General features: G+C 36.3%; 1 protein-coding gene across 1 annotated transcript in view; it reads right to left on the bottom strand.

The window, feature by feature from the left end:
* GABRG3 (gamma-aminobutyric acid type A receptor subunit gamma3) overlaps positions 1–16,551 on the bottom strand; it is a 343,475-nt gene that overhangs the window by 150,179 nt on the left and 176,745 nt on the right. The window contains exon 4 of the mRNA XM_063305008.1: positions 160–383. Coding sequence (XP_063161078.1) covers positions 160–383 — 224 coding nt within the window. The remainder of the gene's footprint in view (positions 1–159; positions 384–16,551) is intronic.

The raw sequence follows: 16,551 nt of genomic DNA, 5'->3' as shown, positions 1-16,551 counted from the left end.
TTAATTTCAAGCTGGCTATGTTTCTTATCTTTGGGACAAGGCCCTCTTTCAATTAAGATGTTTCTGTTTCTGTTATAAAATTGAAATTATAATAATCTATCTAAAAGGGTAAAGAATTATTTAAACTCGCTCTTATTGAAAGACACAAATGTTTCTTACCTTAAAGTATACAAGATTTTCCCATCGTTCCATATTCTCAGGAGCTGATTGGGTGTAGTAATCCAGTGAGCTTCCGCAGTTTTCGAATTCCTAAAAATAGTATCTGGGATCCAAATTAACCCAACCATATTGCTGTTGAGAGTGAGACTTTTTTTCATGGTGCTGTTAAAACGAAGACGGCTGTCAGTCCACGTCTGAGCAAAAAAAATATCAATTTGGTATTCCTGCAAAGAAGATTAGATACATAGATTAGCATTAATTTAGAAGAGACAGACCATCTATTTATAAAAATCTTCACATTTCTTTTAAAATATTATCTTCCCTTTTTAAACTCATACTCAGAAATCAAGAAACAAGTCATGTGTTGCATTAACCATTTGAATTCAGTTAATCCTTGTCTTACTACCATATAATAAATGAGGTTTTCAACTATGACAATAATAAGCCACATTGCAGCCTCTCCTAAGTTTCTGACTGAAGGCAAGCCTGATCCTGACCTGATCCTCTATCTTCATCTGCATCTGATCACATGTTTTTAATACGGAGTGAGGCACTCCTCAACCACTAACTAGTTAAAAAGCTAAAGAATCGCCCCAGTTGGGCATTTGGTGATTTGGTAATTGACATATCCCAGTCTTTTTCCTGAATGTATTTTTGACTTTCCAGTGTCTCCAATCAAATACTGACCAATTAGACCCCTGCTTAGCTTTCAGAATCAGTCAGGTTTGGTAGTTGTTGCCACTGACCTGAGTAGTTCAATTAATTATGCCCAGAGCTGTCACTCTGTCCACTCATCCATATCTCTGTCTACAAACATGGACACAACACACACACTATGTATTACTGAACTGTATCCCTTCCATCTATCCCTTGATCATCAATTGCCCAGGGGGAGGAAACAAGAAATAGAATGGCTAAGAAGAGTCAGAGCTAGCTACCCTCCTTTCCTCCCTCATTTACCACCAAAGGCCCTGTGAGAAGAAGCAAAGAAGAAGAGAAAGTGTGTTTGACAGATGGAGATCATCCCATTAAGATTCACTGAATCTAAAGGTTACAAGGGATCTCAACGATTATCCATCCAACTCTATCCAATACTGGAAATAGAATGCTTCTACAGCATTCATAGTAAATGATCATCCTGTTTTTGTTTAAAAACAGTTTGTTTGTTTGTTTATTTAGCACATTTTTCCACTGGCCATCTCAAACACGACTCTGGGCGGCTTTAATGAAAGGAAATCCAACACACTCCAAGTCTATTTTCCAATTCCTATGTTTAGTCAAAAGCTGGCTTCCTGTAATCTCAGCCTATTGGTTCTTTGGAGAAACAGATAACGTGTGTCCTGTAAGTTATATAATAGTCCTTCAAATATTTGGAAATTGTCATGATACTAACACTTCAGCATCTCTCCTCAGGGATACACAGAGAGACAGACAAATATGTAACTTATTTGGCTTTTCCTATAAGTCACCAGCTACTTCACAACCTTCATTGCCCTTTGGGTAAGTTCCACTTTCTTATCTTTACATAGCTATGTCTATAATTAGATATAGTACTCCAGATAAAAGCTGACTAAAGCAGAATAAAGTGCTACCATTATGTGTAGACACTGTACTACTGTGTATGCAGCTCCATTAGAACGACATTTGCTTTTGTTAATCTGTGTGGCTGGTTCAATTGACCGAACCCATCCCTACTTTATTTGCAGAAAAACAGCTGCTATCAACTCCCCTGAGCAAAGAAACCTTACATTCCAATATTCTGATGTTATCGGTAAGCATCTTAGGAGATATATTAAAACACAGCGTATCTGTTTGTCTAACTTCTGAACATTTAGCTTGCTCTCCACTGGTTTGGAATTGTTAATGTATATCAGTACTTCTCTCCATCTTGATAAGATGTAGATTATGACAGAACCATTCACCTTTTATTTTGCTTTCCTTACACTATTTTTACCAGAAAACTAGAGTAATAAAGCAGAAACACTTCAAGATTTACCAGTAAAAGCCAACACATTATGACATTTACTAGAATCCTGAGGAAATTTTATAAAAAATTACTGACATTTACTGACAATATGAATTATTGTCCAGCTTGATAAAGCAGAATGGTTTTAAATAAGAAATTAAAATATGATTTTGGGTTATTGCAGTGATTTTAGTATACTGTATATCTTCAGGTATTCTAAGCACTCTGAAACCAAGAGGAACTAGCTTTCAGTTAACTTAAAAGAGGTCATCTGTTTGTTCAGGGTTCCCTATCAGCAGTAGGCTGGTGATACCCAATTGTACATCTTGATCTCAGGCCACCCAAGTGATGCTATTGATGCCCTATCCCAGCATTTGAAGGTTGTGGCAGTCTGGATGTGGTGAAATAGATTCATGCTAATAAGACCAAGAGTCTATGGGTATTTGAGCCCTCTGGTCTGGGGGACTTTCTACCTCTAGTCTTGGGTGGGGTAGCATTCCCCACTTGAGACTGGTCCTCAGTCGGGGGGGGGGGAAGTGCTTCTGGGACTAACAGCTCCTGTTTGAAGAGCAGGTGGCAGTTGTGGCCAAGAGAGCCTTTGCACAAATTTGTGTAGTTGTGTCAGGTATGCTCATTCTTGGATTGGGAAGCCTTCCGGATGGTCACTTACCCCCTAGTTACTTCACAAATGGATGATTGCAATGCACTGCATGTGGGGCTGCCATTGAAGACTGCTCACAAACTACAGCTACTCCAGAATATGGCAGTGTGGGCAGTAATGGGCATATCATAGTATGTCATATGATACCACTCTACCCAAGCTGCATTGGTTACCAGTTGGCTTCCAAGTACAGTTCAAGGTTCTATAAAGCCCTTCATGGCATGAGACCAAGTTGTCTGTTCAACTGTCTCTCTTTGATTGTTTCTGCCTGTCCAGTAAAATTAGGTATAATGGGCCTGCTTCAAGTCTCTTTGGTTAGAGACCTAGAGGGACCTAGTGTCCTGATTACCAGGAAATACACTGAGACAATGACTTGGTCTCTAATATTTATTAGTAGTACTTAACAAGAATCCTAACAAACTGAGGAAGCGTGGGAAAACCCCGCCATATAAACCCCAAAGGTTAAGGCGGTCCCGATCTGTGTCTCTTTGAATGGCTGAACAGTTCCTCAGTGCTACGCATGCGCTTGACAGTCTGGGTGGGAGCCCCCTGCTCTCCATCCTTACTCATGACACCTAGGAAGCATACCTTCTCTGTTGTAGCACCTCTACTCTGAACCAGCATCTCCCAGAGATCAGTATATGTCCACCCTGTTAATGTTCTGAAGGGCCTGGGGATAGGATGGGGGTCAAGGTCTTGCAGTATTTTTTGATTTCGTAAGGGTTTTTAATTTCTGGATGACTATGATTATAACTAAGGGACGCAGTGGCGCTGCGGGTTAAACCGCTGAGCTTGCCAATCGGAAGGTCAACGGTTCGAATCCGCATGACGGGGTGAACTCCAGTTGCTAGTCCCAGCTCCTGCCAACCTAGCAGTTCGAAAGCATGCAAATGTGAGTAGATTAATAGGTACCGCTTCGGCAGGCAGGTAATGGCGTTCCATGTAGTCATGCCGGCCACATGACCACGGAAGTGTCTACAGACAAATGCCGGCTCTTCGGCTTTGAAACGGAGATGAGCACCGCCCCCTAGAGTCGGACACAACTGGACTTAATGTCAAGGGAAACCTTTACCTTTACCTATGATTATAACTATATGTTATTTTACACCGTACTTGATTTTAAATTCGTAAGCCACCCAGAGTCTGTCAGAGTTGGGCAGTCTCTAATTTGGAAAATTAATTTAAATTAAAATTAAACTCAGGAAGTTATAGAGAATAATTGGTCTATATGTCAGTTACTGAGGCTGAATGGACCAGTTATTGCTCTATTATGCTTTCAGAACTTTTTTTATTTCAAACTGAAAATTATAGCTTATTAGCCCAGCTGATACATTTTAATTTTTCTCTGAAGGGTTAAGATTTTTTTGCTTAAACTTCATATATAGTTACAGCAGTCATAAAAATTAGTTTATGTGTTAGGGATTGACTGTCCAATATTTAACTTCTGCAGAGTTGCTTTTTTTTTTCAAGGATGCAGAACTGATCATTACAATAATGAATTATGTTTAATTAAATTCATAAACATATTTTAATGTTAAATAATATGAAAGTTGAGAAGTGAACAATATTATACGTCATACATTATTTCAAATGAATATTTTAATGAGTCTATTTTGGCCACACTGGGTATTTTAATTTACATCTTTAAACTTTTCAGAAATTGCTTTAGAGCTATGCAAATTGACTCAGATTTTATCCAAATTGGAGATTCAAAATTCAAAGAGAACTTGATTCAACTGAAGTCTGTGATTTGAGATTCTATGGCACCCTGATTTGATTGAATATGCTTCAAGTTTGATTCAAGTAAAGATTTGTCTGTAGACAATAATGAGAAAGCTTCAAAATGCCAGGCAATATGAAATTAAAGCAGCAGGGATGATAGACCTTTTAGAGAACTCTGCCATGTTTCAGTTGGATATTTTGAGGAGTTATATTTATTTTGTGCCTTTGAACCAGCCTCGAGTCCTGGTGACTGCCTGGCCAAGTCTCTGAAGTTCTCTTGACAGCATTTTCAGAGGTGGTTCACCACTGCCTTCTTCCTAGGGCTGAGAAGGACAGACTGGCCCAAAGTCACCCATCTGGCTTCATGTCTAAGGGGGACTAGAACTCATGGTCTCCTAGAGTCTACTTGGTGCCTTTAACTATTGCACCAAGCTGTCTCTGAAGGTTTTTACAATAATATAATTTTGAAATATTTCCTCAATACCTCTTTTAGGGCAAAGAGAGTTTAGATGGATAACATGACAGCCTCCAAATTATCTAGTAGAATCCTTAGAGAAATTGGCTGAATCAGTGCAGTAATGTCTGACTGGATTTTAAGAATACAAACATTCAAACAAACAGCTTTGCTGGCTGTGATCACTGGGTTTTCAGGGGTGGCAGGAAAACTGGCATAGCCAATTGGCAAGCTAACCTGGGCAAGTCTGACAAAGATTCACCCCTTCTGGGCAGGACCCAGAAGAATAAAACCCAACAAGCCCTTGTTCATGGTGTAGCTTTGCTGCCCCTGCTCAATAGGTTTTGTTGGGTGCCAGAAGGGTTGGCAAAGCTAGTTCTGTCTGAGAAAAGAGCACCTCATCAGTAGCTGGAATTAATTGTGACATGATTGTGGTGCAAAGAAAGTGGACTTTATAACTTTACTGTCTTGCCCACCCCTCACCCCCATTATATATAGGGTAGTAAAAACTTGAGTGGTGCCTATAGGTATGAACCTGAACCCATGCACTCGTTGTCAAGAAATTTAATCTTGCCTCAGTCATTTAGGGCAGCTTTGTGTCCATATTCAAAATGCTGAGAGCTGAGTTTTGCTTCCAGTTGTGTTGACAGGACCAGCACAGAAATGTGACATATCATTAGCACAAGAGAGCAAAGTTAAAATGTAATTTGGCTGGCCTCATTAAATAACTTGAGAAAATGAACAAAGCCCAAAGTAATGTTAGCCTTGCCACCCCAAAAGATTTCTGATCAGCAGAGTGTTTAATGAGGGGAATTTACATGTCTGTTTTGATTGATGATTTTACTGAACCTTTATTGACCCAAGTGATCCATTCCAGGCTTCACACTGTCCTACTTTAAGTATCAACTTCTATAATTATTTAACTGATCACATTTTTAAACCTTTGAGATATGCATAGAGGTATAGGTATTTTATTTATTTATTAAACAAATCTATATGGCCGCCCAACTCTCACACATTATTATATAAGTATAAGAATAAGGTAATTTAACTGCTAAGAGTACCACTTCACCATGTTTTTACATTATATGTGGTTTTAAAAGTCATATAGAGAGAAAAAGACACATTTTAGATCCTTGAAATTGATAACATTTGGTTGCTGCAGGAAAAAGATGAGATCCAGTATCTGCTTTCTGTTAATGAAACTGCTTCCTATGGTGCAGACAGGAGGGAGAAATCCTTCAGCTCCTCCTCCTAAAATCGGTTCTTGTGTTTTGGGGAGAACCATCCAGATTAGGTTTGGAAGGTGTCAAGGGGAAGAGGTAGAATACTTCATAGAGCTATTCTCAGAGGAGAAATTCTGTGAATAGCATTGGATTCTATCTAAATTTGTTGATGCCTCAACATGGACATTTAGAGGACAATTCTTGTATTACTACATGCCACCACACTGCCAAAAGCTACTTTCTCTATGCCTACCTACCTTTTCTATCATGATCACTCTAAGAGCCAGGAGGTTTTATTTATTGCCATCTATCCTTTTCTAGACTCTGAGTTTTTGTATTTAAGATCATAACCCATATTTGTCAGCACCATGTCTTATAACTCACCTATATTGTCATTCAAAATAAAACATGTTTAAATATTTTCATTCACCCTCAAGATTTGCTATCACTAAGTTATTCAGCCTTCAGTTTCCATCCTTCTGTTATGTATGGATATCTAGATGGATGGACAGATGGATGGATAGAAATAGAAATATTTTGATATCAAGCTATTTTAATGATATTCCTGGTGCTTTAATTTTAATTTCTGGGATTTACTTGTAAGAGAAAAAAGGACTCTGACATTGCTGATGGAAAGCGAATACATGAATATCAAATACAAGCCCCACCAGAAGATACACAGAATAAGATTTGGGGAAAAGATTATGTGGTTCAGTACCTAATTTCTTTGTTTCTAAAAATATAGTTAGCAATAAAGCACATCTGGCAACTCTGGCACTATACACATGCTCTTGTGCTGTACTAATTACCTGGTTGACATTAGAGGTAATAGCAATGTTCTCTCCTTCCTCAAATTACAAAAGTTGCCATCTGTTGCCATAGTAACCTTCCCCTATCACAGGAACAGTTTTCCCAGTTGTTATAGTAACATCACAACAGGTTCCTCTCCAGAACGCAGCTATGTTCTCTCTCGGTACTGGAGAATTTGCCCTTTGCTAATGACAATTACCTGTAGGCGCAGCATGGAGTCACCTAGTAATACACATGGATTGCTTGATCAGCATGTAAGTCTTCAGTTGCTGGTGTTCTGATTAACGGAACCTTCTAAAATTGTAGATAGGTTGCCCCACTGTATTTTGTTTTAATCAGTAGATCTGTTTGGCTAAATTACTGCCTGCCTTAATTTGGCCCCTTTCAATCCTATTTTTATCTGAATCATGCTAATGTCATAGGACGGTTCCCTTCCTCTTCCTCTTCCTCTTCTTCCCTTCCCTTCCCTCTCCTCTCCTCTCCTCTCCTCTTCTTTCCTTTCCCTTTTTGTGTACCTTTGAGTCAACTTTTGAGTTCTGGCAACTGGCTGGACAAGTTCCTGTAGTTTTCTTGACAAGATTTTCAAAGTGGTTTGCCCCTGCCTTCCTCTTCCTAGGGCTGAGAGAGAGTGGCTGGCCCAAGTCACCCAGCTGGCTTTGTGCCTAAGGTGGGACTAGAACTCACCTTAGTGCCTTGACCACTACACCACACTTTAGTATAAATTGGCTCTCTGGATGGTTCTTTAGCTGTGGGTCAAATATTAATATATGTTGCAAAGAAAAGACTCGGCATTCTGAAATACTGTTTCAGATGTGTAGTACAAAGAGACGGCTGCGGTGTTAAAAAAAAGTAACCTTTTTAATTTAACAGGTGCTATAACCAAGCTATCCAACCAGCAAAAGCTGTCTTTTGTAAGTGAGGAAACTTACATCTCTATGAAGTGGAATATTTTTGTCCCTTTCAATAGCTCTTAAATCAGTAAAACTATTGATCACACACAAATCCTCAGGCCAAAATACAATTAAAATGGCAACTGCCTGTTTTATTCCCTCCTTCATTTTCACTTGTTCAAGGACAATTTATGCTCCTTCTGTAATCGTAGGATTCTGGGTTTTCTTTCTCTCAAATAACTGGCTGCTGACTTGCAGAAAACACTGTGATAACAAGGCAAATTGCCTTTGGGATTACTGATCTATTAGATTTCCTGAGTGTTAAAACTCAGAAACTTGATTTATTATAACAGGAGAGTCTTTAAGAGCTTTTGCAATTTTATTTGATTCCCATGGCACCAATATCTTTGGCTAACATGCTTCCTCAAAATAAGTATTTAATCAAAATACTCTTTCTCTAAAAGTGGTTCATGTTGTATAAAAATGCCATATTAGGGTTTCATGTTTTGTTAAACTCAGTTTACTACTTCCAGACTATACCCATAACAGGGATGGAAGGTAGACTTAGTCAAACTTCTTTAGCTCAGCAGCTGTATATCTGCAGAATCCTGAACTCAGAAAAGCATCTCCATTATCTTTTATTCTATCCTACGTACACAGAATCTTTTACTCTGGTGGTTAGAGTCCTTTTAACCGTGCCTGTTTAAAATAAAGACGGGATATCATGATGGAACTTCTTTCAAGGAGCTTCTTCAATAATGGTGCAACTGTCTTAACTAAGAATATATCTGTCCTTAAGAAATGTGGCTTCCATGACATAACTAGTGTCTTCTAGGCATTTTAGACAACTATAATCCTTTGCCATCCTGGGGCTGATGGAAATTTAAATCCCTATCATCTGGGCAGCATCAGGTTGCCTATACCTAGCAGTTAGAGCAGACATCATCAATACTAATATGGAATGCAAAGGTTATGAATCAATGTAGAATGGAATGACATAGTGCGTTATATAATTTATCAGTTTTTATCCCTTCAGGCAAGACTCACAGGAAACATATTATGATATTTCCAAGCTACATATTCAAAAGGGTTAATTCAGCATGCATGTTCACTAAAAAGTGATCTCTTATTACTTCAATGCAGAAATAAATGTTTACTTCTAAATATACTTACTTCAGAGTAAATGAGTGGGATTTTCATCCAAGTGAATATGGTTAGGATTAAGAAAACATTATCAACTGAACATATGATTAGGGAAACAGTTTAGGTGATTCATGATTAAAAACTAAATTCTGCTGGTTTATAAACTATCCTACATACCTGATCATCAAAACTGGCACTTATTCTGAATATTGAAAATTGTTAGTTATACTTGTCCATCTCTTTATTTAATTAAATGGTTATTTATAACTGCCCATCACCTAGAACTGACCTTGGAATTAAACTTATGCCAATTGTACATGCAAAATTAGTAGCAGTGTTTTGCTAATGTACCAGTTCACAACCTCTAATTATGTCCATTTCACCCTGTTCTTCTTTTAAATTTCTACCTGTAATGAAACAAAAATATCAAAGTTTGAAGTGAATTTAATCAGTAGCTAGGAACTACCATTCTATCCATTATTTAACATTATCAAACAATCAAGACTAAGTGGATCTCTTTTAGTTTCATCCTTTTTTTTCTCTCTTCCTTGTAATGAAATGGTTGCCCCTTTGTCCATTTAGGAAGCAACCTATTTTATCCCTAATCTTTGCTGCTGCTGCTGCTGCTGCTGCTGCTGCTGCTGCTGCTGCTGCTGCTGCTGCTGCTGCTGCTGCTGCTGCATAGATTCTATTATGATGGTGGCAATCTCTCTGTTTCTCTTTTTGGACTATAATTCTCAACTGGGCTTTTTTAGATGGTGAAAATCCTAGTGACAGAATGTTAATTTCTTCTTAGAATTATATTTTGACTGATTAGTTTGAATTCCTCAATTAAAAGTATTGCTCCATCAATACTTTTTGTTTTAATGTTTTATTTTATTGTTTTACTGTTTTACTTTATTGTTGATATATTGTTTTTATTTTGGGGTTGTGAGCTGCCTAGAGTTTGGGTTAAGATGGGAGGCCATAAAAATGTTTTAAACAAATAAATAAAATGTCAAATCCTGAACTGTACACATGTGAGCCCCAGAGCAATTGTCCCATTATCTAGCCTTAAAAAAAAAGGCCCTGATTTCAATTAGAGGGGTGCGGGTGGGGAGAAGGAGAATTAGTACTTACGTAGTGAATTAAAAATGATTTGAAGGTTCTTTGCTACCATCTTTTCTTTCAAACAGAAAGAAATCAGGCTTGTAAAAACTTGGATTTTCCAGAACATCTTTGGGATTTGATTACTGATATCACTGGTACCAGGATACTTTTTTGTTATTGCTTGTTTTCTTACTGTGATTATTATTGTATTATATTACTGAATCCACCCGGACTGAGGTGATAGATAAATCTCTAAAATAATAAAATAAAATAAAATAAAATAAAATAAAATAAAATAAAATAAAATAAAATAAAATAAAATAAAATAAAATAAAATAAAAAATAAAAACAAGACTACATCACCATTTCCTGGCTTCATTTTCAAAGTGCACAGTTATCCTATCCCAGAATATACCTCTCCTTGGAATCAGTGCTTTATTTCCAAAGTGGAAGGCAGGTAAGAAAGGATCTCTTGAATCTGCTTCTAATTCAACGTGCAACTCAATATGTTACATATGTATCCTCCTTTCCAATGACTGTCTCCGTTATTTTTATCAATAGCCCACCAAACGCAAAAAAACCGCTGTCCAAGGTAACTCTAAATTGACCACCCTAAAATGCTGGCACTCCATATAGCCAACCTCTTGTATTGCACTCATAGTGCAATTAGTTTGATCCAGCTGAGGATTTAGTTGCTTGTGGACATTGGGACTATGCCCGTAGGCTGTTTACCAAATTAATTATTTGGGGAATATGTTTCTCCTACTGTATTAAAATAATTATTTTAGTGCACTGATATCGTAGATTTGGCAATAAGCATGCAGCAACAATTTATAGTTCAAGCAAATATCTCAGTGTTTGTGCATGTCTGTGCATTTGTGTAGAGAGAAGAAGGACAGGGAAATGATTGATACAGGCTTCCATATAGATTAAAACTTACTGAGTGAAAGCCAACAAAATTATCATGATGAATAACAAGAAAATTAAAACTAACGATTAAAGCTTAGCACCTGTTGGCACAAATGGGAGCTACTCTGAAAATATATTAATATCTTCTAACAGTGGCTCTGCTTCTTTGAGGAGATGGAATATTAAAATGTTTAATCACAGATGGACAAGATCTCCTAACAAGTTTTTTGATAAAATTAATAAAGATGACTATAATATGCAGAACAGCTAAGGAGGGAGTCATAAGCAGAATACTAAGAATTCAATGAAAATGCAGGGATGCAATAAAATTATTATGAATTCAAAGGATGGTGACATCAGAGGCCCAAATTTAGCTTAGATTCACTTAATGTGAGAGTTTTATTTCAAATGTTCATTTAGCTTAGGAACAGTTAAAGAATGTTATAGCAGAATATTTTCTTGGCAGTCTTATTCAGTAGAGTAATTAGTTAACACACACACACACACGAAACACTGCAAAATGTATCTCTAAATGGATTCTTGAAAAACTACATTTTAACTGAATAGTTTTTCATCAGTACTGTACTGTTCATCCTAGACAAACAGATATGAAAAACATATAGTATATTGCAATTACTTTTGATTTTTTTCAGTTTTTGTACTTAAAGACTTAATATACCTTCCAGAAGATATATGTCTTTCCTATCTTAACCAAAACACACAACAGCAACAGCAACAGTATAATTTTTCATTAGGCAAAATATGAATCATTCTGAAAACCTATGAAACAGGCATTATTTTATTATTGTTCTTAATGGATCAACTAAATGATTAACAACAAAACTGTTTAGCATAAGCATTACACTCCAGATATGGCTTATATTCTAAGGAATTCCTATTTGACTTACCTGAATTAAAATATTTCACAGCCCTTCACCTACATATTCAATGAATATGAGGAAAGAATGTTTAGACTGGTTAAATATGTAGTCTACACCAGCTTGTCCATACCCCTTATTATTTGTACATTCAACTGAGAATGTGAAAGGGCCTTTTCCAATTCAGATGAAGAATCTGGATCCTGTATAGACTCTACTTGTGGACTAAAATATAAAATATATAAAATATAGTTGAATAACCTGGCTGGAGTCCTGGGTGGAAGGTAAAGTTTGGAAACTTAGCTAGCCAGTATAATCTTTCTCCTCTCACACATTCAGTAAGTATAAGACAAGTTTTTGAATGTCCCAAGGAAAGGAGACATTGACCTGCAACCACACATCCATAACAGTTTGTTCATGTCCTTTATTCATCCCTCCCACCGAGTTTTATGCATATCAAATGCAACTGGGTGATAAATGGTTATAAAATATGTGGTAAAATTGTCATCTGAATCCAAGGGGAAGGTTGAAAGCCAACCCACTATCCTATTTGTAGGAGATATATTGTGGGCAGCTATTTGACCTCCATTTTGGAAGCTAATGATTTTATTCCCAAAAGGTATTCAAGGCAGGATGTTGGCTGACAATTGCAACAAAAGGAAGGTCCTTCCTTTTAAAAATATTGTATTTCTTTCCAGTTTTTCTGATCAATTAAAAAAAAAGTTAATTACAGGCAACAGGTTGTTCAATAGCTTGGACAGGCATGACAGTAGCGTGCCAGAAAGAATGTGAATAACCAAGGTTCAGCTATTGCTACATGTGCTAGTATTTGCACCTCTGCCAAAGATTATAAAATAAAGAAAGTTAACGAGGATATTTTAATTCATTACCTTGCTTCTTAGTGATTTAATTTCTGTCCTAATCATTTTAAATGCTACTCTTTTTTTTAAATTTAATTTTGCTCCAAATGCCCTTCTGTATCCTCAGCTGGGCAGCCCTTAAAAACAAGCAAAACAACAGGGGCCAATTCAGGACCTTGGTGTGTGTGTGAGAGAGAGAAACGTCAAGATTATATCTGTGACTGCACAATCAAAGCCTTTTTAGGTTTGTTGCCATGTTGACTGTTGTCTTTTGCCTCCCTCTGGATGGAGGGGGGCTCAGCCAATCCTATCATTCTGGTAGAGGCAAATGTATTTTTTTAAATGTATGTTTTAGGTAAGAACACACAAAGATTTCTAATATTACAAAAGGCCAGACATGACTGTTGTTTTTCTCCTAATTTCACTGAGAAAAAAAAATCAATCTAGTTCCTTCTTGTTTCTCATGGGTGATAGTCAGAAGCATTCATTTGTATGCTTGAAGATATTCCTTCAGTTCTTTTAAAATTCATTCTCCATTGCCCTCACAGTGGCATCATGGATAATCCATTTCATGAGGTCTTCTTTTCATACACAGGAAAGTCTGAAACAGTTCCTTGTAAGAATTCATACTGCATCTTCTTATTTTCTAGCCAGTTACTATCTTACTGATCTGGTGCACTCACCTCATTTTTGCCCAATGAATTCTTTGGAGATTTTCCACATAATATTTTAAACCAATGGTTTTATATATTCTCAGAAACCAAATATTCAAAATCTTATCTTCTGATATTTCATAAATGAAAAAAAAGGGGCTGACATGTGAAGCAATATTCAAAACTATTTATATTCTACTATTTCCCTAAGTTTGTCAGAGAGCAATATGTTTCTCTTTCTCTGTGTTCAGCATTTCCATATGATAACCTTTTAATTTAGGTTAAGCATTAATTGACTGAAGGCCAAACAATAAGCTTCATGGCTGAATACAGACTTGACTGCTTGACACCCAGGAATTAATTCACCTTTATGGCAGTTCAACTGCAGAACAAAAGACAATGCATTCAGTGGTGTAGGGACATGATAGAAGGTAGGATGGTTTCCAAGATAGAAAGGTTTGAAGAAGCATAGTGAATGTTGTTAGTAATGTTTCCTCCCTCCCCCATCTCATGCCTCAAATATTCTACTATTTCTTTCTGCACTGTCATTCATGTTGCATATACCAAAAGGGAATTACACAATGAGTATATATGAATGCATGTTAATGACAGTGCACACTGACTGTATGTTTCTTCTAAGGATCACCATTAAGTGTCATAGCCTCAAATGTGCCCTCCCATTACATATTAATGAATGTCATATTTAAAGTAATTTGAAATGATGGGGACAAAGGAACTTCCTCTCTTACCTCAGGGGGTTATGTTTAAAAGGTCCCTGGAGGTTACACATACAATTTGTATGTTCCTTCAAATATCACCTATATCCTTATATCTCAAGAGATAGATTAGTTGACAGCATCCAAATCTTTAAGCAATCCCACTGTTGGTTACATTTAATTTATCATTTGACAGGAATTAATATTAGCTGAACCTGCTGTTCTAAATACATCTAATTTATAATCTATATTTGATTATTTATATATATATATATATATATATATATATATATATATATATATATATATTGTATGTATGTATGTATGTATGTATAGCTGTGTATTCTGAGTTCCTAAACGGATATGCAAAAATAAATTTAAAATCTAGATCAAATGAGCATTTTTATCCATATCACTCTCTGAAAATAATATTCAGTTACCCAAAGAAAGACATTATGAAATATTGCACATTAAAAAGAAAAGTTGCATTCCTGTGTGGCCTTTATTTCAACATTTATTAGAAATCATTATATTTAGTCTTGTAACAGGTTTTATCTCTAAAATTACAAAGAGCCAGACTCTTGCTTTCAAAATGCAATTTAATGTTTCTACCATCCTCTTGATTGTTTTTCTATCTAATATTTCATTGCATTTATGTTTAAGTATTAATTTTATGATAACATTTTTAATCAGTTTGACGGCAACATTTCCATTACAAGCACAATTATTATTTCTGTTTATCTGAATTGTGTTGGTTGTTCATATCTTTTATTCAAGTGGTTGCAGGTTCAATTTGTACACTGTAATATTTTTGTCTTTTGTGGGTGTTGTTGTCAAGGTTATCAGATTCAGTAGCTAATTTGTGTGTGTGTGGTGGTGGTGGGGGAATCACTCTGCCATCCCAAAATTTTCCTTGCAATGAATGAGATGTGAGGACTGCATTGCAGTGTATTATTAAAGTTTGTCATTATGTTCAACTCCTTAAACCAGCATAAAGATACTTAAAGTATTGCAATCCTTGGTTATAATATATTGTATTATCTGATGTGTTATTTGAGAATTAGCAGTTGAGATTTAATAACACTGCAGTATGTGTATGTGTGTGTGTGTGTGTATGTATGTATATGTGTATATATATACATATACATATACAACACACACACACACACACACACACACAAAGGATCAGAGTTAATGGTGTGGGTCCAGCCTTAACTTTGTTGTTTTCTTATTTGATTGTTAATACATGCACCCCTCACGTTCCATTTATGTAGCTATTTGTCTATAATAACAAACCAACGTAGAAAATGAGGATGCTGGCTGATGAAGCTTTCATCTCCTTTCTAAAGTAGGATTTCAGACATGGATGACTATATTACATTCACAATAGCACACTTCAAATATTCTGGGGTAGGAGGGCACTAAGTGTCCTTGCACCGCAACAAAAGCCATCCAACATTTTAGAAGTATCTGCATTTCCTTAGAAATTAATGAAAGAGTTCAGGCATCATTATGTCAATGAAACTGAGAGTATCTACATTTGTGCACTTTGATAAGCACGCTTCGTTAAATTAGTCAATAAAACAGTTTGACCAGCACCGTGTCGAATCTGACCATTTAATTTTTCCTTGTAGTCTAACCTTCAGGGTTGTTTGCTAATCAACCAACCAATAACAACTTGAAAGTATTTGAGTTCATTCCATCAAGAACATTGCCTGTGCAAATTCTATTAGCAAGCATGAATTAGGGCAGATGTATGCTCCAACTAGATTTTTCCATTACCATCTCTTGAAATATCTGAGCTTTATATAGCCCTTCTCAGAAGTCAGAAACTTATTTGTCCTTTATAGGTCCTTTGCATCTATGAGAACCTCCTTACAGCCAGGATTTCCCACTCCATTTCTACAGGTGAAAACTTTTGAGAAATTGTAAAGCAAATATTGACCCAGCGTTAGCCAAAGCCAAACAGGGCACCAGCTTCAGCTTGAACAAACTACTTTAAATAATTGTTATAGGAATTTTATATTTCTTCTCAGTAGAAAGTATAATAAACAATAAGGCAGTAAAGTTCTAAAATATTTAAGAATCATCTTCTGTTTTATATCTGTTTGAATTGACAACTGAAATTAGGCTTATGTCTACTCTACAGATAAATCCACCCAGCAAGAAAAAAAAATTAAGATTTAGAATATATATTTTTCCAGTATTTTGAATTAACATGTTTTGGGCTACCTGGGGAGTGGGATGGTAGAAATACAGGAGTGAAAATCAAACTATTATTGTTGTTATTGTTTTTCTACTATCTGCTTCACAGCAAGTGTCTCAAAATGGCAGTGGCTGTGTTGTTTCTGCAGGCTAGAGCAGTGTAAATGAAAACCAAGACTTTTTATTTGTAGAGAAACATTTTTCTTTGCA

Source organism: Candoia aspera, chromosome 5 (assembly GCF_035149785.1).
Source record: "Candoia aspera isolate rCanAsp1 chromosome 5, rCanAsp1.hap2, whole genome shotgun sequence".
NCBI lineage: Eukaryota > Metazoa > Chordata > Lepidosauria > Squamata > Boidae > Candoia > Candoia aspera.
Note: the sequence above shows the minus strand (reverse complement) of the source record. Positions and strands in the feature narration are given on the sequence as shown.